Raw genomic sequence first — 23,728 nt, forward strand, 5'->3', positions numbered from 1 at the left:
CCGGAACTAGTGATTCACAGTGGACCTGCGTGGAGAGCGTGGAAGCCCAAGTTCGGGACACCAGCGGCAGACTCAACGCACCAGCGCTGGAACGCGAGGTGAGCCGAATCTCCATAGCCCGAGACACCAGCGGGCAAGCAGAAAGAGGAGGCTAGAGGGAACGAGGCTTGAAACTCCGTGGGGAAAAGTTCACCAGGCTAACTAGAAGAGAGAGAGGAAAAAAATAAAAAAAGTGACTGATACGGACACAAATTTCTCTCTCTCCGCTCACCTCTCACAGGCGAGCAAGACAGAGCAGGCGCCATTTTGGACATACGTCATAAGCAGGGCGACCTCAGGTCTGCACCAGCCCTGAGCCTAGCAGAAAAACCTGACTCTGTGGGGAGAGGTGAAATAACAGGAGATTAGCATCTAACTTGGCAACCCAGTGGGAGACTGCAGGAGAATTGGAGCCCACACTAAGGACAGCAGAGATTCCCTGTGTGGTCCTTGAGAAAGAGCTTCCGATCTCTGGCTCTTGTGGGTATATCATTTGCCTGCTAACTACCTCCAATTACGTTCAGCTGTGCGGAATTACTTCCCTTTTAAATCAAAAAAAGAAAGAGAGATTTACCACACCTAACCTGGGAGTGTCATCCTTGACACACCCTCAACCCTGAGGAACCAAACACAGCTCTCAGTCCACACTCATCTCAAGCCTCTAAAGCTCCACTGAAAGCAGACAGTCCACTTAATATAGAGCCATAGTGTAACAAGAAAAAACACCACAGTGAAGAAACCAAATATCTCCAACATGCCAAACAACAAACGCAAAAACCAAGCTAACAAGAACAAGGAAGAAACTATGACGCCCCCAAATGAAAAAGACACCCCAATTCAAGATTATGAAGATGATGAGATCGAAGAAATGCAAGAAACGGATCTCAAAAAATTGATAAGAACATTAAGAAGTTCTCAAAAACAAATTCTTGAACTACAGAAATCCTTCATGGACAAGATAGAAAATCTCTCTCGTGAAAGTGAAATATTAAGGAGGAATCAAAATGAAATGAAACAACTAGTGGAACAAGAAACTCTGATAGTGACGAGAAATCATAATGAAATGAAGAGTTCAATAGATCAAATGACAAACACATTAGAGAGCCTTAAAAACAGAATGGGCGAAGCAGAAGAGAGAATATCAGACTTAGAAGACAGAGAACAGGAAAGGAAACAGGCAAACCAAAGAAAAGAAGAAGAAATTAGAAATCTAAAAAATATTGTCGGGAATCTACAGGATACTATTAAAAAACCCAACATTCGGGTTCTAGGAGTTCCTGAAGGCATGGAGAGGGAGAAAGGATTAGAAGGCATTTTCAGTGAGATACTAGCAGAAAATTTCCCAGGTTTGGAGAAGGAAAGAGGCATCTTAGTACAGGAAGCTTATAGAACCCCTAATAAACATGACCAAAAGAGATCCTCACCACGACATGTTGTAATCAAACTCACCACAGTGAAACATAAAGAAAAGATCCTAAAAGGTGCAAGAGAGAAACGTCAGATCACTCTTAGAGGATCTCCAATTAGACTCACAGCAGACTTCTCATCAGAAACCCTACAAGCTAGAAGGGAATGGCGAGACATAGCCCAGGTACTAAGAGAGAAAAACTGCCAGCCCAGAATACTATATCCTGCAAAGCTCTCATTTGTGAATGAAGGTGAAATTAAGACTTTTCATAGCAAACAGAAACTGAAAGAATTTGTTGCCACTCATCCTGCCCTGCAAAAGATGCTTAAAGATGTCTTACACACAGAAACACAGAAACATGGTCACCAATATGAAAGAAGGTAAAGGAAGGAAACCTCACAGCAAAAGATCACAGGAAGCTCAATTTCTCTTTGACATAGAATTAAACTCTGATGCTCTGTTAAAGCAATGTGTTAAGGTAATCTATTATGTTCTCTTGATGTCTGTTAAATTCTAATTGTTCAAAAACAGCTGAATTTTTATTAAGAGCTATGGGTTATTTAAATATGTGCTTTTTTCAAAAATTTGAATAATCACCTTGTAACAATGATCAAATTTGGTCTATGTTATGTCATGATTTTAAGAAATCTTATTTCAACCAGATATTTTGGATTTTGAGCCTTCTTGGCATTCTTGACAGGCATTCAAAAAATCAAAGTTTCAAACAATCTGGTCTCTAAAATTTCCAGTAAATCCTGGACTTTGGGTTTTCCAGTTTGGGCCCAACTGAAAAAATCGAAGGACCTATGTCTCTCATCTTATAGAGACACCAACTAATCAGTCTATTTGGAGTATATTAGAAGTACTGTCAAGATGTGATGTGGTACCAGACTTTAAGTTTCTATAATGGAAAATGCTATTAATACAAATGTTTGAGAATTAAAAAGTCTAATGATCTTGTGTTACTAGACATGATAGTTATCTTCATGAGAAAGCCCCAGAGGCTTAAAGGGCTAAATACTTGTAAAATCCTACAGGTGCTTTCAAAAATACTGTGAAGTAAGCAAGTGCCTCTTGTTGGTTGATGAGTTTATAATTTTAAACATGGCGACTTAAAGTCTTTTGTCATCCACAGTTATATATGATCTGCTGCTCATAAAACTAAAGCGTTGTTGGTTCTGTGTTTAGCTGTCCTCCTATAGGTTCCTATGGACTTTTTCCAGCCACTTTTATTGTATTCAGTACTTTGGGATGGCTCTGTAAACAGATGAAGCCAATAATGTATTAACAGTACCAACTGAGAGAAAGTATGGTTAACTGAGGTTACTAAAAAGAAAAAGCAATTCAAATCAATTGGCAATCTACAAAAAGAGTTAAAGATTTTAAAAGCTATTATTAAAAATGCTATATTGGTCTATTATGCTATATTATATGTGTGTACATATTGTATGTCCACATGGGGAAATTTTATTAAGAGTTTTATTTTAAATGGCTTATAGATAAGATTGTCCATAAATTTAAGCTGCTAAAATCAATCAAAGATACATTTTAATTTGTGGGACCTGAATCTGTGTATCATATGTTTTAGACTTGTTGGTAGAAAGAAACTAAAAACATTTTAGATGGTTGTGCTTAAGTTTACTGGCTAAACAAACTACACCATGTTAGATATTTAAGAGGTGTTTTCAAATACATGATTCTTAAAATTTATAGAAGGCATTGGACCTTCTGGTAAATGTTTTCTTAAGTTGTTATCTAATGGTTGAAACGGTTTGCTAAGTATTCATGTGATATTGCTATTGTCAGCAAGCGATCTAGGACTTGCTCCCTCATTTCTCTATTCTAAGCCCAACTTGTTCTTTCATTTCTCTATTCTCTTCAAGGTAGGAAACTAATTCTATTATGAAGGAATCTGTAGGACGCACAATTTAATCTTTAGACCTTATAAAAGAGATGGCTAACATTTTTCTGCAATAGCATAGCCAAAATAAGAACTCAAATAATAATCTCATAGCTAGATTCACTTCGCCATCAGCGAAGTATACAGTAAGTAGAAAAAACCTCCCTTTCAGACCAAAGGGAAAGAAAGTTTTAAAGTGAGAATATAATTTTCCTCATGGGCATTGTCTACCTTAGAAAAACTACTACAGAACATGCCTGTGACTATAGACTTGTAGTTCAGGCCACCGAAGATTAGAGATGGGACACGGGCACTCCCTTGACTTGCATCGTCTGGTCTGCTTTAACACAAACCAGGAGGAAAAGAAAGCTCGGCATCAGAAGCAATGGGTGGCAGGCCTATTAATGGCTGATCTGTACAGTGATCTGCCCTCAAGGAGACCCAACAGGCCAGTCCACTGCAGTGGCTTTCAATGTGGTAAGCCTGGGCTTCAGCAGAAGTCAGCTTGTGAAGAGCCCTGGCAGCTCTGCCAAGAGTTGGATCACTGGAAATGGACCTGCCCTGGAGTCGAAGGATGCCCAGGTCAGAGCCACAGATCTTATTGGCTCTAAGCTGAAAAGCCCTTCACTCAGCCCAACTTCCAAAGTGACCACTGCAGCTGAGGGGATGGTCAAGTAGGGTCAGCAACATTGCAGGCAGAACTGTAAATTTCTTGTTAGAGATGCCACCTGACTTTACCTGGCCAGCTCTCCTCCAAGGCCAGCCAAGTAATGAAAGTCAACAGAGTGCCTTCCCCTAGGAGGTTCACACCTCCCTTAGGATATACCCCATGTGAAGAGATAGATAGGTCTGGGCCTCTGAATTTACAAGGCCTAAAGCCCACCAGATTATTATCAAGCCCCTTCTATCAGGTTCTATTTGCCTCTCAATCAGAAAACTTAATTGTAGCTTAGACAGCACCTTTCTTAGCTCCTCTAATAATGACTCTGTCCTTTGTTCTAGGCCCTGTCTAGTGCACTTGGGCCTCATTCCTTTGTAATCATAACCTCTACTCTACCACCAATGGCTCTACTCCCAACCTGTGTGTACTGATGGTCCTCTTCCCCCACTTAATGCTGTATAATTGTTCAAACCTGGTAATTGCCACTCTTAGGATCATAGGTTACTATCCTCACTCTGTCTTTTATGACCTTGTCTAAATATGATCAGAGTCGGCAAACTTGGAAGGCTTCCATAGCCTTGGCAACTCATGACGACAGCCTAGGATGGTTACTGGCGCCATAAACTAGAGTGTCAATTTGTTGGGTCAACAACAGGAGCCACTGTGCACTTGCTCCTCATGTGGGATCTCTGTCCTTAATGTGCTGTCCATTGTGATTTAATGCTATAACTAGTACTCAAACAGTATGTTTCACTTTGTGTTTCTATGTGGGTGCAAACTGTTGAAATCTTTATACTAAATTGATCTTCTGTATATAAAGAGAATTGAAAATGAATCTTGATGCAAATGGAAGGGGAGAGGGAGCGGGAGGGGGGAGGGTTGCGGGTGGGAGGGAAGTTATGGGGGGGGGGAGCCATTGTAATCCATAAGCTGTACACTGGAAATTTGTATTCATTAAATAAAAATTAAAAAAAAAAAAAAAAAAAAAAGAATTTTTACATTTTAATGGGAAATGGTTAAATAAAACTAGAGAGCATAATTTTAATAAAACACTTCTAATAGCAAACACTTCCTAGCCTTCTCTTTAAGCAATAAGGAGGAACAAAAATGATGCTGTAATGTGAACTACTGTTTCTAAATCACTCCTCTATTCCCCTGGAAGTGCATAAAGAACAAGCAAACAAACAGAACCAATATTCAAATTTATATACTATAACCACAAATTTTGCTAATGTTGCATAAGGAAATATAGCACAACATATTTACATTTATACATATACAACTACAACTCTAAATTTTAAGCATTATGTCAAAATTTTAAATTTGGTCCCTTAACAGGTGTTTAAAAGAAATACAGAGGGCTTAAAAAATAAAATTAAAATGAGAATGTTGAAATTTTAAAAAATTTGAGTGAAAGGTAAAGAGATGGACAACTTTTTTTTTATATAAAAGACTAATTAATTTATTTATTTGACAGAGAGCGAGCGAGCCAGAAAGAGTTGGGGAGGGGGAGGGGGAGATCTTCCATCTACTGGTTCCCTCCCTAAATGGAGGCAATGACCAGGGTTGGGTCAGGCCAACACTAAGAGCCTGGAATCCTGTCCAGGTCTCTTAAGTGGATGTCAGGGGCCAAATCACTTGGGCCATCTTCTACTGTCCTCCAGGCACGCCAGCAGAGAGCTGTATCAGAAGTGGAGCAGCAGGCACTGAAACTGGTGCCCACATGTAATGCCAGAGTCACAGTGGTGACTTAACCCATTATACCACAACACTGGCCCCAACAACTATTTTAACTACACACAAAAAGCAGATTAAAATAGCATGCTGCAGTCATAATGAAACTTGTAACAAACTAGTTTAATAATTCAAAGAGCCTGGTCTCCTGATGATTAATATTGGTTATCACTTTGATAAAGTTATTAATCATTGTGACCTACTGTATTATATATACATACTTAATGAAAAATATTTATGAGCTTTTCTGTGGGAAATAAATTTGCTTCTATATCCTGTCATTTAGGAACTTCAATAAAAATTATATTAGTTGAATACTGGTTTATGGCTTAGTAAGATTGTTTCTATTTGACTTTGTTATATATGCAATGCCTAATTTTAGCATTCGTATTATCTGACCCAAGGCAATACAATTTGCTTTCGAAATCTTTCTGAAGATTTCATCTTACAAATGGAAGCATCTCAGAGCTTGTCTTTGCGTCAACATAAAAGACAATTTCAACTAAATAAGAGTATGCCCAACAGTGGAGGTTTGGTGGTCTAAGCACATGGTTCTAAAAACACTGTGAGATTCTGTATGTTTATGTTTGTTTCAAAGCTTCAGAATCACAACAGTTTGCAGTTTTAGAAAGCATACACCAAGACAGAATGGGTATTTTCTGGGAAGGCCACGCTGGCTGCTCAGGCCAGTTCCTATACTGTTTAGTGCATGCTGGGGACAAGCCAGGGCTTTAGTATCGTCCTTGCAATCATGAAAGTCTGATGCTACAGAACAGTTGTGTTCAGGGCAGTGGATCTGCACTGCCATCTCTGAGAACTTGACTTACGTGCATGTGTGCAGATATAAACAGAATTTTTAGTGAGGCGTACAACGAAAAAGTGTCGCTAGCTTCTGTTCTACATGAGAATTCTGTGGAAAGTTGACACACTAGAATCGTGTTTAGCAAGCTTGGACTACAGCAAAGGAATTTCTGATTCTTGGGTAGTCTTGGGTAGTCCCTCTTATAACAAAGTAAGGTTGAGGCATTCCACTTGCCAATGAAATTATGGCATTCAAATCTAGTTAGCCAAAGGGTCTTCTCACCTGAACTGTGCTTGGGTTAGCTCTGCCTGCTTTTGTCCTATGTCTTTCCTTTTTATATGTTCCCTATTTATATGAACACTCTCTGTTCTGTCTTCTATCTATATAGATTATTATTTGATTAGACTTTAGCTTACACTAGCCCTACCATCTTAAGATTATTACTTTAGATTATTTTGCCAAGTTTTGGATATTCCTTCAGTTACACATTTACAAATGATACAATCATTCTGTCCTATAACTACTAAAATCTTTAGGAATTTTGCCAGTATAATTCAGAGGGAAAAGATACTTTTAAAACATCATTTTCATAAAACTATATTTATATAAAGTCATTTCAGCATATATTTTAATTTTATTTTATTTTATTTTTGACAGGCAGAGTGGACAGTGAGAGAGAGACAGAGAGAAAGGTCTTCCTTCGCCGTTGGTTCACCCTCCAATGGCCGCCGCAGCTGGAGTGCTGCAGCTGGCACACCACGCTTATCCGAAGCCAGGAGCCAGGTGCTTCTCCTGGTCTCCCATGGGGTGCAGGGCCCAAGCACTTGGGCCATCCTCCACTGCACTCCCTGGCCACAGCAGAGAGCTGGCCTGGAAGAGGGGCAACCGGGACAGAATCCAGCGCCCCGACTGGGACTAGAACCCGGTGTGCCAGCGCCGCAAGGCAGAGGATTAGCCTATTGAGCCACGGCGCCGGCAATTTCAGCATATTTTTAAAATTTATTTTTTATGTATTTGAAAAGTAAAATTACAGACACACACACACAGACACACACAGAAAGAGCTCTTCCATCCACTGGTTCACTCTCCAAATGGCTGCAAAGGCTGGGGCTCAGCCAGGCCGAAGTCAGGAACCAGGAACTTCACCCAGATTTCCCACATGTGTGCAGGGGCCCAAGGTATTGAGCCATCTTCTGCTGCTTTCCCAGGCACATTATCAGGAGCTGGATTGGAAGTGAAGCTGCTAGGACTGAAACTGGTACCCATATGGGGTGCTGACACTACAGGCAGCAGCTTAACCTGTTATGCCACAATGCCGGCCCCCATGTATTTTTCTTAAATGGTGTTATGACTGGGTTTAATACCCATCTATAGTCTAATAACTTATGATTTGTATAATGAGAGTTACCTCAAAATTTTAAGTAATTGTATTAAAAGCTTAGCAAAAGCAGTAAAGAAAAAGACCTAGTTCAATAAACATTAAAGCTTATTAACTTATTTCTTTAATAAAAACGGTTTCAATTTTAGAACAATCCATGTATAATTCCAACCCAAAGAAACCAGCAGTCATTTTATCTATTCAGAATGTATAAATAAAGATTTCATTCCCATCCTTTGGAGCACTTATCTTTTGCCTCATCTCTGATCTGTAAGAGCTCCTGACAACCACAGTGTTTTACCTCAACACTGTTTACTTGGCAGAAGTGTTTGATGACTTCCAACAGAGGGGCCAACATAGCAGCTTTGCCTTCAGAAACACCATCAATCCTTTTCACATTTTCAATTGTCGTTGGTCTGTCATTAAAAAAGAAAAAGATGAAAAACAGTTTAAAAAGCCACTGAAATGGTACCATTCACCATATGATCTTCAGCTTCATATTAATGCTAAGTAAATGTATATATGCTCCCAACAACCGAAAATATTGTATAATATAGGTAGTCACATATATTGTAGTTTCTTCCTTTTCTTTCCACCATTTAAAGATTTGGTGTTCTCAAGATACAGAATCAATGTAAGTGTCCACTGATGGATGAATGGATACAGAATACGTGGTGAATATACACAATGGAATGTGTATATTGGCCATAAAAAAAAGAATGAAATCCTGGCACTTGCAGCAAAATGGACAGAATTGGAGGGCATTATGTTAAATGAAATGAGCCAGACGCAGAAAGAGAAATATCACAGGTTCTCTCTCACACATGGAAGCTAAAACGACGACAACAACAGAAGAGTTGATCTGAACATAACATAGTGACTAGCAGAGCGAGGGGAGGGTCAAAAGGAGGCCTGACAGTGGCTGCCAAGACAGTTAGTAGAAGGTTCCAGTTCTACACAGCACAGTGGGCAACTGGAGTTCACAGCGCACTGTGTACACTGTATAAAGAATGGAAAGAGAGGAGCTGGCAGTCTCCACCGGAAAGGCAAAGCCAAGGAAGGGGAAATGCTAACTGCCTGATTCCATCAGTTCACACTGCATACAAGGACTGAAATACTGCTTGGCACCCCCTAAAAATGTTGTGCCGGCTGAGGCCATGGTCACATTATCACTTAACAACATATTTTACAAATTGATTTTCAAGAAAAGTAAGTCAGAACATATACAAATGGAGAGTTTACCTCATTTTGGCCATATCTATCAGTATCTTATTTGTTGCCAGAATAGCTGGAGGAACATCCATCTTATTGGCATATTTCTGTCTTGCTTCTACTAATTTGCCATATAACACAGTCTGAACAAAAAAAACAAAGAGACACTTTAAAAAAAAAGTGCTTCGAAAAATCCAGGCTTTATTTTCAGAGCTTCAGATACTACATTTTTCCTTAAGATGAAAATAAACTGAGCTGCATTTCATACCCTTAAACAGCAATTTTAAAATACAGGCAGCAGCACTGTAAGCATGCATAGAGTAGTCACTATCCTCACATAACCTAACCTAACCTTTTAAAAAAAAAAAAAACTTACCTGAGTCTCTTGCTCTTGGGCCGAAATAACAGGTCCTGAGAAACTGTAAGATTTTCCCGGTGACTGCAGCATGATACTAAAATATTTAAGAGAGAATATATAATGAATGGCTTTTTCTCCTAGTTTACTTTTTATTTCACCATCAAATGAGGGTATTTTTCCAAGTCAGTATGAACATTTTTTTTCTTTACAGTACTAGCACAGCAATTTACTACTTAAGTAACAACAGCCCAGATTGTAAACATTCTGGATCAAATACTATGGTCATTATAACAGTAAAGTTAAAAATGCAATTTGAATTATCACAATTTAAGTGTGATTAAGAGGAATGTTTGTCCCATCTTCCTCCCCACCCAAATACTCTGAAAGAAAATGCTCTCATTCACACAGAAGATACTTTCGGTAACCAACACTGAAAAAATCTATGAGTCCTGCTGTGATGTCACAGTTTTTGGTTGGTGGGGAACATTTGCAAGGGATTAATCAAATTATTCAGAATTTTTTTCGAAATCAAATCTAAGGCAAAAGAAGTAATTTAGTTTTTGACTCCTTAAAAGAGTGAGAGAAAGCATCCAATTAGTAAACAGCACAGCATGAAAAGCGGCATTTGGCAAACTACACAGAAAATCAACTTCTACAAGAGGCATCTCTCATGGATAAAAGTTATGAAAACGGAATTGTACAGAACAGCTCATATAAAAGATGTCAAATTAAAATATATCCCTGCTTCCTGAGGACAGGTGGGCAAGCACACTTGGAATTTAAGAAACGCCCATCAATTTCTCTGTTGCAAGAATTCACAAACTATAAAGTAAGATTTCATTTTCAGAACTGCTAAATCCTAAAACAAGTCGGCCTGAATCTGATGATTCAGTTCAAAGAATGAGCAATACCAGATCAATCAAGAAAAGTATAAATTGGCTTTAAATGATATATTAATTTTTAGTTTAGTATTTATACATATGTTTATGCTAATGCAAAATGGTAATTTGAAGTATTTCACAAAGAAATTTTATATCATATATACTGGCAATATTCTGGGTAACATATCTCTGAGGAAGAAATACATGCAGAAAAAGTCTAATAAAAAATGTGCTGTCAATGAAGTCTATTCTAAGTGCACAGAAGATAAGTTCAAAATAACTACAATGAGGAGAGTCAGAGATTCTTTATCCATAAAACAAGAATCAGGTAAATACCTGTAAGGAAACAAGAAGAGTACAAGAAGGAATTCTTCAAAATCAAAAATTTGAGCACTAGACGTTCACCCCATAGGAAGAGAGAAAAGAGTCAAGGACCTCTCCAGGAAAGTAAACAAAGAAAAAGAGAATGAAATAGGAGAAAAGAAAAATGAGTGAAAGAGATGTGAAAGCCAAACAAAAAGTATTTAAAAGACAAATATTAACACCAGGAAAAATAAAGGCAGTAGTGGCCACAGTAGCACAGTAGTACATATAGTAGGATAATATTTGTGTGGTTATAATAACGTAAAAACAAATTATTAATACAACCAAAAGCTCTAATATACTTATGTTGGGTGGAATGAAGAAGGCAATCTCCCACAAGAGGAAATCAACAGAAACTTTTCAAAGCTAGGAGGCCAAAAAGATGATAGTCTAAGCACATTATTTAGTAACATGGAGGCAAACACCAGAGATACCAGCTGAAAGATTTCGGGGTGCTTCTTTGTATTAGAAGAAAACATGGTGGGTTTCAGTATGCTCTGTTCATTATAAGCTTTAAGCACCAATTGACTTTTTAAACCATGGACATATATTATTATTTTTTTTTTTTTTTGACAGGCAGAGTTAGACAGTGAGAGAGAGAGAGAGAGACAGAAAGGTCTTCCTTCCGTTGGTTCATTCCCCAGATGGCCACAATGGCCAGAGCTGCGAAGGCAGAAGCCAGGAGCCAGGAGCTTCTTCCCAGTCTCCCACGTGGGTGCAGGGGCCCAAGCACTTGGGCCATCTTCTACTGCTTTCCCAGGCCATAGCAGAGAGCTGGATTGAAGAGGAGTAGCCTGAACTAGAACCCGGCGCCCATATGGGATGCCGGCACCCTAGGCAGAGGTTTAACCTACTGCGCCACAGCACTGGCCCCACAAATCTATTTCTCTCCAGGCCCTCTGCCACTTCCTTCATCCAGGCTACTGTCGCCTCTTCCCAGGCTACTGTGAGAGTCTCCTTGCTTGTGTCTCCACAACAACTCTGACTCTCCTATCCACTCCCTCCATAGCTGTAGTGATCCATCCAGGACTGGCACATGAGAGCTCATGAGTCAGATCCATTAGTTTTGGAATCCAGCATCCCATATGGCCACCGGTTCGAGTCCCTGCTATTCTTCTTCTGATCCAGCTCTCTGCTATGGCCTAGGAAAGCAGTGGAAGATAGCTCAACTGCTTGGGCCCCTGCACCCACGTAGGAGATCCGAAGGAAGCTCCTGGCTCGTGGCTTCAGATCGGCTCAGCTCCAGCCAGTACGGCCATTTGGGGAGTGAATCAGAGGAATGGAGGATCTCTCTCTCTCTCTCTCTCTCTCTGTGTCTCTCTGTGTCTCTGTCTCTCTCTCTCTGTAACTCTTTCAAATAAATAAAATAATTCTTTTAAAGAAAATACCAACAGAAGAATATTTTATGACATGGTAAATTATATGAAATTCAAATTTCAGTCCACAAACAAAGGGTTATTGGAACACAACACTCTCATTCAACTATGTATTTTCTGTGGCTACTTTGAAGCTAGAACAGCAAAACTGAGTCTCTGTGACTGAGGCAAGGTTTTAGTCCTCATACCTAAAATATTCGCTATCTGATCCTTCAGAGAAAAATCGGCCACTACCTCCTGTGACTTTTAAGTTTGATCAGGACCCTGTTCTGTCTAAAACCCTTCCTGAACGCCTGACTGCCTATGCCAAGCTGTTGGAAGGAATGGGATATTCTGATCCCTGTTGAATTCCGTGGCTTCCCTCCCAGCCAGGGAATCTCATACTGTGGAGTCCCTCGGTCACAACACACCCCTCTTCCTTTCCAGTTTTTGCAGGTGGACCACTCCTCTGCTTAGAAAATTTCCCCACACCCCACCTGACTAACTTCTTAGGCTTCACGATCACTCACGGGAAGCCGTGCTGTAGTCTCCACTGTTTCCAAAGTGCTATAGCCCAGGACTGTAATCTTCCATTTCCTTCCCTGTAGGTCCTCCTAGAGGACAGCCTCTGGGAGGGCCAGTGCCCACATCTGTATTATCCTCCACGGAGTCCCAACACTACAGCAGTACTTAGCACCACGAAAGAGTTGGATTAAATGAGGTAAAGCTTCACCTATGTTTTGCTGGATGTACTGTCTTGCATGTTTCCTAAAACTTTTTATTAACGTAAAACATAGCAATCATTCCACCCATCCAAATAAAACTAACTTGTTTTGACCATGAAACTGATTTTATGGTAAATATTTTTCTCATATTTTTCTCTAAAGGATCCAAAGTAGTACTACTTCAAGTGAGCAAACCATCAGAGAGTGTGCACCAGTCTTAGAACACACTGATTTACAGTTGCTAACTCATGGAATGTTTGAAGACTGAGATACTACATGTAAAGCAAATGGTATTTTACCATAGAACCTGGCAAAGTTAAAACATGTCAGCTGTTACATTAACATCAATGCTATCATTTTATAGGTCTGCCTTAATAATTATATTACTGGAAGCTTATTTTTTTAACTTTAACTTCCTTTTGCCAATGAAATAGCCCAACATTTGATAGCCCTCTGTCTTCTGGAAAGAAAAAAGAGCTGATAAAGTAACTACAGAAAGCACAAACTGAGAACTCTGTACCTTTTTGGAGGAATGTTACTCCCAGAAGAAATTTTATCAACTGCTTTGTAAGAATACATCTTCTCCAAGTTATACTGCTTTTAAACACAGAAAGGTCCATTTTAAAAAATAAGAAATTTCTTTTTAAAAAAATTTTAAATGTGAAAAACATAAAATACAAAGTCTCATAATAACAATCCCCCCCCCCCCCCCAACCAAGTCCTCAAATAAAGCACCTGCAAACAAGCTCTTGAGTGACTAACTGGAATATTTTACAGGCAGCTAGAAGATACCCCCCCCACCATATCCCACTTATCCCAAAATTACAGAGAATCAATGACCAGAAGAATGCTATAAGACACAGTAATGGTTATCTAAGATCTAAAACAAAGCAAGAAATGGTGTATGTTTGTGTGTTTGTGTGTGTGTATAAGAGGGAGAATGAATGAAGGAATCAGGTTTAGTTTTTTTTATCAACCATAGGTATTAAAATATGTAAAAACTCTAAGTCAAATGAAATACAGAATAGGCTTAAGAGAATCAAAATACATTAATTTCTCAAATACTTCTATTACCCCCAAAGTCAGCTGCCATATATTTTAGTCTGCTCATATCACTTCTCTTTCCAAACTGCACATTCCATGTCATTTTTCTTAATTGGAGGGAAATTAAACTATAAACATTTTAAATAGGAGTTACGTCAATAAGGAATGAAGAAAAAACCACCTCTTTAAAACGAACCTTCTTCTCTGCAGTCAGCTCAACAGGTAACAGACTAGCGGAATGATCACTGCCTGAAGACGCAGTTCTGGAACTGAAAAACAGGAAAATTAAATGCTCTCAAATGCTAAAATGCTATTATCCAATTCGTGAACCATCATAACCCACCTTCTCTCAGACAGGTAGGTGAGATCCTACCTTTTAGAACTGATAATTTTTAAAACTGATTTTTTTTTTTCCCCCAGAAAAGGAAGAAGTTTGAAAGTAAAAACTGATACACGATGGATAACATGTAAAGGTCAAACAGATGCATTCCCTTCCCACCTTCAACACCCAAGAAGGAAACACGGGCCACAGACTCCTGAGCACTGATCTCAGCGCTGCTGCTTTCACCGATGGCAGACTGGCCAGCTGTTCCTGTCGACCAGGAGAGTGCCCGTGATCTGCCTTTCTCCCACAGCCCCTTTTCTCTGACCTGGCCACAGTAACACGCAGGAACAAACAGGCCTGGGAAGCAGTGTGCTGTCAACCACAGAAACACAAGCCTCCCAGAAGTTAAAAGGAAAACACCAAGAAACGAACCTTGGCAGGGGACACGTCCTTGGACACAGGTCACTAGCAGGAAGGACAAGTCTCTGAGGCGATTCCCCACGGGCTGTATCAAGCCAAACGCTACCCTGTGGAAGGCAAGAACAATCTGTTCATGTACAGTGAGAACAATTCGCTCAGACTGGTAGATTGTCACACTCCTTACCTTTTTTGTAAGGGTGCAAATCTTTATAAATTTGCTAGGCCCAGGAACTTCTACCAAGAATCCCTCACTGATAAGCAGACGGGAAAAGGCCTTCCACCAACTCTCCGTTTGATCCTTGCCGATACCAAAGAAACTGTGACTGCGATATTTATCTGCCACACGCTGAGAACTCTGAAATTAGGAGTAAAACCAGTGTCTTAAATGCTCAATTAAACAGGCTAAGTAAAAACACATACTTATCTACTGATTCTTTGGATCGATAAATTTCAGTTTTAAAAATTTACAAAAATTGTATACCCATCCTGCTTATGCTGAAAAGACAACTCACAAATCAATGTCATTAAAAGGGAGTTCCTTTTGTGTTGTAAATAACGGCAGGAAATTTCACACATAATTCAGATGCATTTCCCAAGGTTTACATTTGGGTATGTGTTTGGAATCCTTAACCTCTGCTGTTTAGACCTTGATTAATATGCTCACATACTGTTTGAAAACGTGACCATAACCTCCAGGCCAAGACTAGAGCCACTGTGTGTAAAAGGCAATGTGACCCACAGCTAATCACTGGTGAGCACCACACAACAACTCGTGGCTTCGACTGCATGTCTGTTCTTACTGTGTTTTTATTCGTAATTTACTGTGATGTTTATTTAACCATTTATTAATTAGCTGCTTTACCAACACCAGGGAAAACAAGTATAGGCTGACCAGTTGATGGTTTTGAGATATTTTTTCAAAGTAAAGGAAAAATTCCTAGGGAAGGTTCTTCATAGCCATCAAGTTCTAGAAATGTGGGGTAAGTTATTCTGTCATATGTAATTCTTTTGTCCTATAATGCACAAGACTCTCCCCACCTTCATTCTCTAGACTTTTCCAGTCATTTTGCCCTCTTACCTGTCTCTTTCATGCATTTAAAGGTGTACAGCAGTAGCAGGGCTCTTTAGAAAATTTTCCTAAGATAGTCATAGTGAATATAGCATATTGTAATTCAAGGTTCAGTCTAATCTTACACCCACTGTGTGTTTCTCTAATGCAGAATCTGGGAAGTCACAGACACTATTTCCCAAACTCACCTTCAACCAGGATTCTAGATGCAATTTAATTTCTGTTAATCAGGTATATTATTTGCATGACATGTGTTAGTAGGAAGTGACCCAAAAGCTGCTCCACGACATGCATGACTATGGAGGTGTTTGCTTTTATGAGCAAGGGTTAGCAAGGAACCCAGCATACAACTACTTGCTTCGTAAGTATCAAGAGACACCCATTCTGTTGATAAAGATTATAGCAGGTGAGGGGGGTTCTCAAAGCAAGCACAAATAGAACCTTCCTGATTGTATTGCTTCCTGCTCAGGGAAGTGTAGGGTCAGTTAGCATAGTTATCAAGACAGCTGCTAGGCTGGAGCCGTGGCTCACTAGGCTAATCCTCAGCCTACAGCAGTCAGGGTGCCAGATTCTGTCCCGGTTGCTCCTTTTCCAGTCCAGTTCTCTGCTGTGGCCCAGGAAGGCAATGGAGGAAGGCCCAAGTGCTTGGGCCCTGCACCTGCATGGGAGACCAGGAGGAAGCACCTGGCTCCTGGCTTCAGATTGGTGCAGCACGTCAGCCATAGCGGCCATTTGGGGGGTGATCACTGAGGAGGTAGCAGCTCCCTTGCTGGACTATCTTACAGGGTAACCTTGTCCAGTATATCATAAGCTATTTAATACCCAACAATATATTTCCTACTGTCTGAATTAGCTAGAGTGTTTATGAGCTTTCTCCTGTTAAGTACTGTATTCTAGGTTACATTCATGTTTCAAAAGCATTCAACTGTTGAATTTGCCAAGAGGTTACTGTATTCTAAAACCTTCAATATAAAATGCAGTCTAAAATTTTAGAAACAGGCATATGATAATCACAATATTTTAATATTTCCCTTACACCCTAATGAAGGTTTAATAATCAGTGTTAAATAATAATCAGATTATATAATAATCAGGGGGCGGGGGCCAGCGCTGTGGCGTAGCTGGTAAAGCTGCTGCCTGCAATGCTGGCAACCCATTTGGGTGCTGGTTAGGGTCCTGGCTGCTCCATTTCCAATCCAGCTCCCTGCTAATGCACCTGGGAAAGCAGTGGAAAATTACCAAGTACTTGGGCCCCGGCACCAAGGAGAAGCTTCTGGCTCCTGGCTTCAGATTGGTCCAGCTCTAGCCTTTGCAGCCACTTAAGAAGTGAATCAGCAGATGGAAAATCTTTCTCTCTCTCCCTTCTCTGTCTCTCCCTCTCTCTCTAATTCTGCCTTTCAAATAATAAGTAAATCTTTTTCAAAAATAATTAGGGGCTGGCACTATGGTACCGTGGATAAAGCCGCTGCCTACAATGCTGGCATCCCATATGGGTGCCGGTTCAAGTCCCGGCTTCTCCACTTCCAATCCAGTTCTCTGTTATGGCCTGGGAAAGCAGAAGAAGATGGCCCAAATCCTTGGGCCCCTGCACCCATGTGGGAAGCCCCAGAGGAAGCTCCTGGCTTCAGATCAGCCCAGTTCTGGCTGTTGCAGCAACTGGGGAGTGAGCCAGAGATGGAAGACCTCTCTCTCTCTGTAACTTTGACTTTCAAATAAATAAATCTTAAAATAATTAGTGCATATAAAAATCTAGTGGGGAAGCCATTGTAATCCATAAACTGTACTTTGGAAATTTATATTTACTAAATAAATTTAAAAATAAAAAAAAAATCTAGGGATCACAATTAAAAGAACACATGGGGGCGGGCGGCATTGTGGCACAGTGCGTTAAAGCCCTGGCCTGAAGCGCCAGCATCCCATATGGGCGCTGGTTCTAGCTGCTCCTCTTCCGATCCAGCTCTCTGCTATGGCCTGGGAAAGCAGTGGAAGATGGCCCAAGTCCTTGGGCCCCTGCACCCACGTGAGAGACCCGGAAGAAGCTCCTGGCTCCTGGCTTCAGATTGGCGCAGCTCCGGCTGTTGTGGCCATCTGGGGAATGAACCAGTGGATGGAAGACCTCTCTCGCTGTCTCTACTTCTCTCTGTAACTCTTTCAAATAAATAAAATAAATCTTTAAAAAAAAATAACATATGGGATGAGTTACAGCAGACGTAACTCAGACAAACTGTAAGACTCTATTGAGAACATATTGGTTTTATTCAACTGATGAGAACATTATAGCTACAGTTTATCATTTTAGAATGTTAAAAAAGTAAATAGAACCATTCTAAAACAGAGTAAGAATGGCATATTTAGAAACAGATATATTGCTTTAATATGTGAAGATCTTCCCAAGTACATGACTGAAAACAAAAATAAATCATATCATTTGCAAAACAGCCTAAAGAATGTTGATTAAAAAAAAACAGGAAGCTAAGTTAAAATTAGGTAAAGCAGGGTAAGTTTTCACCAGAAACACAGATGTTAGATAGTGGGCTTAAAACACCACCTTCCGGCACTGTGGCGCAGCAGGTTAACGCCCTGGCCTGTGGTGCAGCATATGGGCGCCAGTTCGAGACCCAGGTGCTGCTCTTCCGATCCAGCTCTCTGCTATGGCCTGGGAAACCAGTAGATGATGGCCCAAGTTCTTGGGCCCCTGCACCCGCATGGGAGACCCAGAAGAAGCTCCTGGCTCCTGGCTTCGGATCGGCGCAGCTCTGGCTGTTGTGGCCAATTGGGGAGTGAACCAGCGGATGGAAGACCTCTCTCTCTCTGTGTAACTCTTTCAAATAAATAAATAAATCTTAAACACACACACACACACACACACAACCTTCCAAGGGCCAGCATTTTGGGGTAGCAGGTTAAGCCACTGCCTGAGACATCAGCATCCCATATGGGCACTAGTTCAATTTTCAGCTGCTCCAACTCCAATCCAGCTCCCTGCTAATGTGCCTAGGAAAGCAGTGGAAGATGACCCAAGTAGCTGGGCCTCTGTACCCACAAGCAGACCCAGATGAAGCTCCTGGCTCCTGGCTTCATGGCCATTTGGGGAGTGAAACAGTGGACGGAAGATCTCTTGCTTCCTCTCTGTAACTCTGCCTTTCAAATAAATAAATCTTAAAACAAACAAACAAAAACCCCATAGGCTTCCAATATGTGTAGTTAACAATCTGTAACATGTTCTTTATTAAATCTTAAAAATGAAAATAGAATTATTTTTATTAAACTAAGTGGGGGTGGGCATTTGGTGTAGTGGTTAAGAGCCACCTGGACACTTGCATGCCGTGTCAGGCTGCTGGGGTCTGGGCTCCGGCTCTGTTTCCGATGCCGGATTCCTACTAGTGTGCACCCTGGGAGGTAGCAGGTGATGGTGTGGTCCCTATGCTACCCACGTGGGAGACCCAGACTGAGTTTCTAATTCTTGACTTTGGTCTGGCCTAGTCCCAGGTATTGTAGGCATTTGGGAAGTGAGCCAGCAAAAGAAATGATCTCTCTCTCTCTCTCTCAAATGAAGTTTTTCTCTTTCTCTCTCTTACTTTCTGCCTTTCAAAGAAAAAAAATATAAATATAAAAAAAATTTCTTAAATAAAGGTGCTTTTCAAATTATGAAAAAAATCGAATAGCTGAGTTGTGAATTTTAGTATCATGCTGATATCTACAAAAACTTTACCAGAAGAAGATCCAGGGAACTGTAATCACCCGGGAACAACACGGCCTCTTTATTGACAATCCCTGCTTATGGGTAACTTCGGCTTTGTGCTGATTTAAGTAGTATTGTAAATCAAATAGCACATATATGAGGTAAATAGGCCTGGAGATCTATACAACATGAGGACTATAGCTAATACAATTTACTGTATTTGAGATTCTTGCTAACTGAATAAATTTTGTTGCTGTTGCCATAAAAACAAAATGATGGGTTAACTGTGAGGTGATGGATGTGTAAATGTTTTACTATTGTAACCCTTTTATCATATACAAAAGGGTACTTCAAAGTTCATAGAAACTGAATTAAGATATGTTGATTTTAGTGCAAACTATGTGTTTTTTTTTAAGGATTTATTTATTTATCTGAAAGGCAGAGTTACAGAGAGAAGGAGAGGCAGAGAGAGATCTTCATCCACTGGTTCATTTCCCAGATGGTCATAACAGCTGGGGCTCAGGTCAAAGCCAGGAGCCAGGAACCAGAAGCTAGGAGCTAGGAGCTTCATTCAGGCCTCCCAAGTGGATACAGGCACATTAGCAGGGTGCTGGATGGGAAGTAGGGCAGCCGGGATTTGAACCCACGCCCATACGGGATGCTGGTGTCACAGGCTTTGGATTAACCCACTATTCCACAATGTCGGGCCCCACAAAAAAATGTTTTTAAATCCATGCTCAGTTTCCTCATAATAGGCTGGAGTTATGTGGTAGCCCAAAGTCCCATTGTGTGGAAGTACTATAGCTAGGACCAGAACATGGGCATCCAGACAGACCTCCAGACTACCAGTTCTAATTTTTGATTACTATATATGCAGACTCACACATACACACAAACTAATACACACCATGTGTAGGTGCTAGTGAGCTTGATTACCTGGGTTCAAGTCATAGCTCTGGAAAGTTACTTAACTGTGCTTCTATGAAGACAAGAGTACTTTGAAAAGTTCATGGAGAAACTGAATTAACAGACAAGTTTACTTTAACACAAAAAGTTTTAAAATTGATTCATTCTTGTACTACCTCATTTCATACATGAGGATAATAATAGTTGCTATCTCTTGAGGATATTGTGAAGACTAAGTAATCAGGATAAAGCCTGACTTACTAGTTAACTTTCTCTTCATTATTTAACAGTTGATCTTTTAAGTCAATCTGAATTTCTTAACTGAAGAGTAAAAGCTATGACTTAGTTTTCCCTGGATTCATTGCTAATCCTACTTTACATCTGCTAGGGGCTTACCTTTGCAGTTTGAGATGTGATTGATTGCAAACCAATAGCACCAAAGGTGTTAAGTTGCTTAACTAGTACCCACTAGTTCTCCAAACACTAAAAACTAATCTTCTAGCTTTTCCTTTACTAAGCAGAAAAACCCTGGCATGAATTAGTACATTTTAAGCAATGAGACTTTTTTTCCCCTAATCCGTGGGAGTAGCTATTCCTTCCTCTCATGATCAATAATCAATGTGAATATTGTGTACAAAGTGAAGAAATGTGTGATGTCTTTTTTACCATGGCAAACCACCTAGCAAAGCGTCAAGTATCTTCACCTTGGATAAAGAGCATGACCATTTTAGAGAAATTATATTTCCAGGGCCAGTGCTGTGGTATAGTGGGTAAAGCTGCTGCCTGCAGTGCTGGCATCCCATATGGGCGCCGGTTTGAGTCCTGGCTGCTCCACTTCCAATACAGCTCTCTGCTATGGCCTGGGAAAGCAGTAGAAAAAGGTCCAAGACCATGGGCCCCTGCACTCATGTGGGAGACCCGGAAGAAGCTCCTGGCTCCTGGCTTCAGATCCACACAGCTCCGGACATTGCAGCCATCTGGGAGGTGAACCATTGGATGGAAGACCTCTCTCTCTCTCTCTCTCTGCCTCTCCTTCTCTCTCTGTGTAACTGTGACTTTCAAATAAATAAATAAACCTTTTAAAAAAAGAAATTATATTTCTCTTCTAACTAGAAATCCAAAGTGCACCAAACAGAGTTAAAGAAGACAAGGATTTTCAGCAACGATTGTTTAGTGATTCCTTGCTCTAAGCAACGTATCCTCCACAAATTGCTTAAGTGCTCGGTGACTTAATTTTCCTAGTTATGCATTGAGGTAGTGCAAATGCCCAGGATGAGAAAGCTGCTGTCAATACAGGGATTTGGCACTGATTTTTAATGAGGGCACAATTTCATAAACACATTCCTTACCAATCAACCAACCAACCACAAACATTCATGCTAGAATTTCTAAACTGCTCAATCTAAAAACATAAATTTAAGATGGCATGTAACAACATAATAAGTAGAAACAGCATCAGACAAGGAGTCAAGACAGCTGCTTGCTCAACCTGACTCTGACACAAAGGACCGGTGTGACCTAAGCCACGTCATTTAACTTTCATTTTAACTCAGTTTCAACTACAGGAAAATTAGGTGACAGTGTTATAGTCTTTCTGCCAGTTTGAGCTGTAAGAGTCTATATTTCTATTTCAAAACATTTCAAAAAGAGACTTTTTTTTTAAAATTTCTTCTCCTTTAAAAAATCAGGTTGGAAAACTATGATCACCAAGCAATGGGCCACGGAACATGGAACTCTTCCAATTGAGAAGAGCACTGGCTGGTCAGAGTAGACAACCCAAAGTGCGAATTCCTGGTGAAAGCAGAATCTTTGCACCAGTGTCTGCTAAGAGGAACACACAGAAACCAAAAACCTTGCCATTTACCCAAACTAACTTTTGAGAAAATCACAACTGCTTTTTGTTGTAATTCTTTCTAAGTTCTCTCTCATGCTCTCTTCAGAACTTCGGTCTGTTCACATGTCCGTTCCTCTTTCTATGCCCCATGAACTAACTTCTTCCCAAGTAGCTCCTTCCATGTAGACAAGTGTCATCTAACTCAGCCTCGGATCCTGTATAAACACTATGCAGTGCCTTGTACAAGAATAGATATTAATAACTAATGGGGGGAGTCATAAACTTCAACTCAAATGCTTTAAGTTCCTAATTTTTTAAATTACAAAACAAGCCCATAGCTCTATTAAATATTGTAATGTTTTTGATATTTTGTTTGTTTGTTTGCTTTTTGCTTCTCTGCCAGTTGCTGCAGGCCAAAGAAGCTCCCAGGCACCACTCCAGGAGTTCAGAAAGTCATTGTGAGCTGCTTCTCTATGCATAAAATGAAACCAGAAGATAAAGAACAAACGATTATCTGTAGCAATATATGTCAATCAGATGAAAAAGCTTGTCTAGAAAATTAAATGGATAACTCTCTATTAGATACTCTGAAAATTATAAAAGGTAAGTAAAACTACCAGCAGGCCCCAGTGGCTGCCAATGTCAAATCATCTTCTATAAAAAGTGTTACCCAGTTCCAAGCCATGATTAAGGTTTTACACTTTGGTAGTGTGATCAGGAAAAAAGTCTCACTTAACCTCCTGGGAAAGCACATATGGAGTGTTTAAAGGTTTTAGATGGGGCTATTTAGAAAGAGAAAACAAAGTTCCTCAGGCAGTACCTTTACTATTTAGCTTCCAATCAAACTTGTGTTTCACAAAATTTTTAACTCCATTCACAAACTTCTGGATAGGCTGCATATCAGTTTTATACTCATGTTTTAAATCTTTTATGAGAGAACAGAATTGTGTACTGCTGCAGTTATATTTGTTATATAGACTCATTATCTCTTTAAATAAACTCCAATAGTTCTCAGTTTAAGACACATCATTTTACAGATCAAAATTATCTGCAAAGGTGCTAAATCTTCCTAAATTGGTTAAGGGGAACAATTTACTAAATTCTCAAAGGAATTATAATTATAAATTTTTGAATAATATCCCAGTAGATACCAAGGTCACCAAAAAGCAAGGGAAAACTTGCCTTATTTTCATCTCAGTGTCTATAAATTTTCACTAAGTGGCACTTTTAAAAAAGTTTTACACTTTTATCTAGCAAGGGTAGTATAAAATTTCACAAAGCACAAACTTCTTAATTTGAGGGCTCCCAGAAGAGACTGTCAGTGTAGGCAGTCTGACTTGGTTTTCAAATAATAGGTGAAATCTGATCCCTCTCGTGACCAGCTCAGGTTTGCTAGCAGCCCCCTTGTACTTATTTGTTGATACTGGAGATGGTTGGATTACAACAAATTAAAAGAAGGATCATGTTTATAAATTACACATTTATAAGACCTGGTTTTGAAGGTGACAGAAGAAATTTTTATAGATCTCAATTACACTTAAGCTATCCTTTGGAACTTAAATTCTTTTTATAAAAAATATAGTAGCATGTGTAGCAGCCGAAACAAAGTTCCTTAGGCCACAACTCTACTAT

The 23,728-nt window shown here is 39.9% G+C and overlaps 1 protein-coding gene across 6 annotated transcripts in view; it reads right to left on the reverse strand.

Annotated features, from left to right (window-relative positions):
• WRN (WRN RecQ like helicase) overlaps window positions 1-23,728 on the reverse strand; it is a 148,927-nt gene that overhangs the window by 24,098 nt on the left and 101,101 nt on the right. For 4 of the 6 annotated variants that reach the window (XM_062213774.1, XM_062213769.1, XM_062213770.1 and 1 more), the window contains 7 exons: window positions 14,790-14,960; window positions 14,618-14,712; window positions 14,057-14,129; window positions 13,337-13,413; window positions 9,511-9,586; window positions 9,165-9,277; window positions 8,224-8,338 (listed from right to left, as the gene is read on the reverse strand). In XM_062213774.1, the coding sequence (XP_062069758.1) occupies window positions 8,224-8,338; window positions 9,165-9,277; window positions 9,511-9,586; window positions 13,337-13,413; window positions 14,057-14,129; window positions 14,618-14,712; window positions 14,790-14,960 (720 nt within the window). The remainder of the gene's footprint in view (window positions 1-8,223; window positions 8,339-9,164; window positions 9,278-9,510; window positions 9,587-13,336; window positions 13,414-14,056; window positions 14,130-14,617; window positions 14,713-14,789; window positions 14,961-23,728) is intronic. The other 2 variants (XM_062213775.1, XM_062213772.1) reach the window with 1 other exon arrangement.

Source organism: Lepus europaeus, chromosome 16, assembly GCF_033115175.1.
Source record: "Lepus europaeus isolate LE1 chromosome 16, mLepTim1.pri, whole genome shotgun sequence".
Classification (NCBI taxonomy): domain Eukaryota; kingdom Metazoa; phylum Chordata; class Mammalia; order Lagomorpha; family Leporidae; genus Lepus; species Lepus europaeus.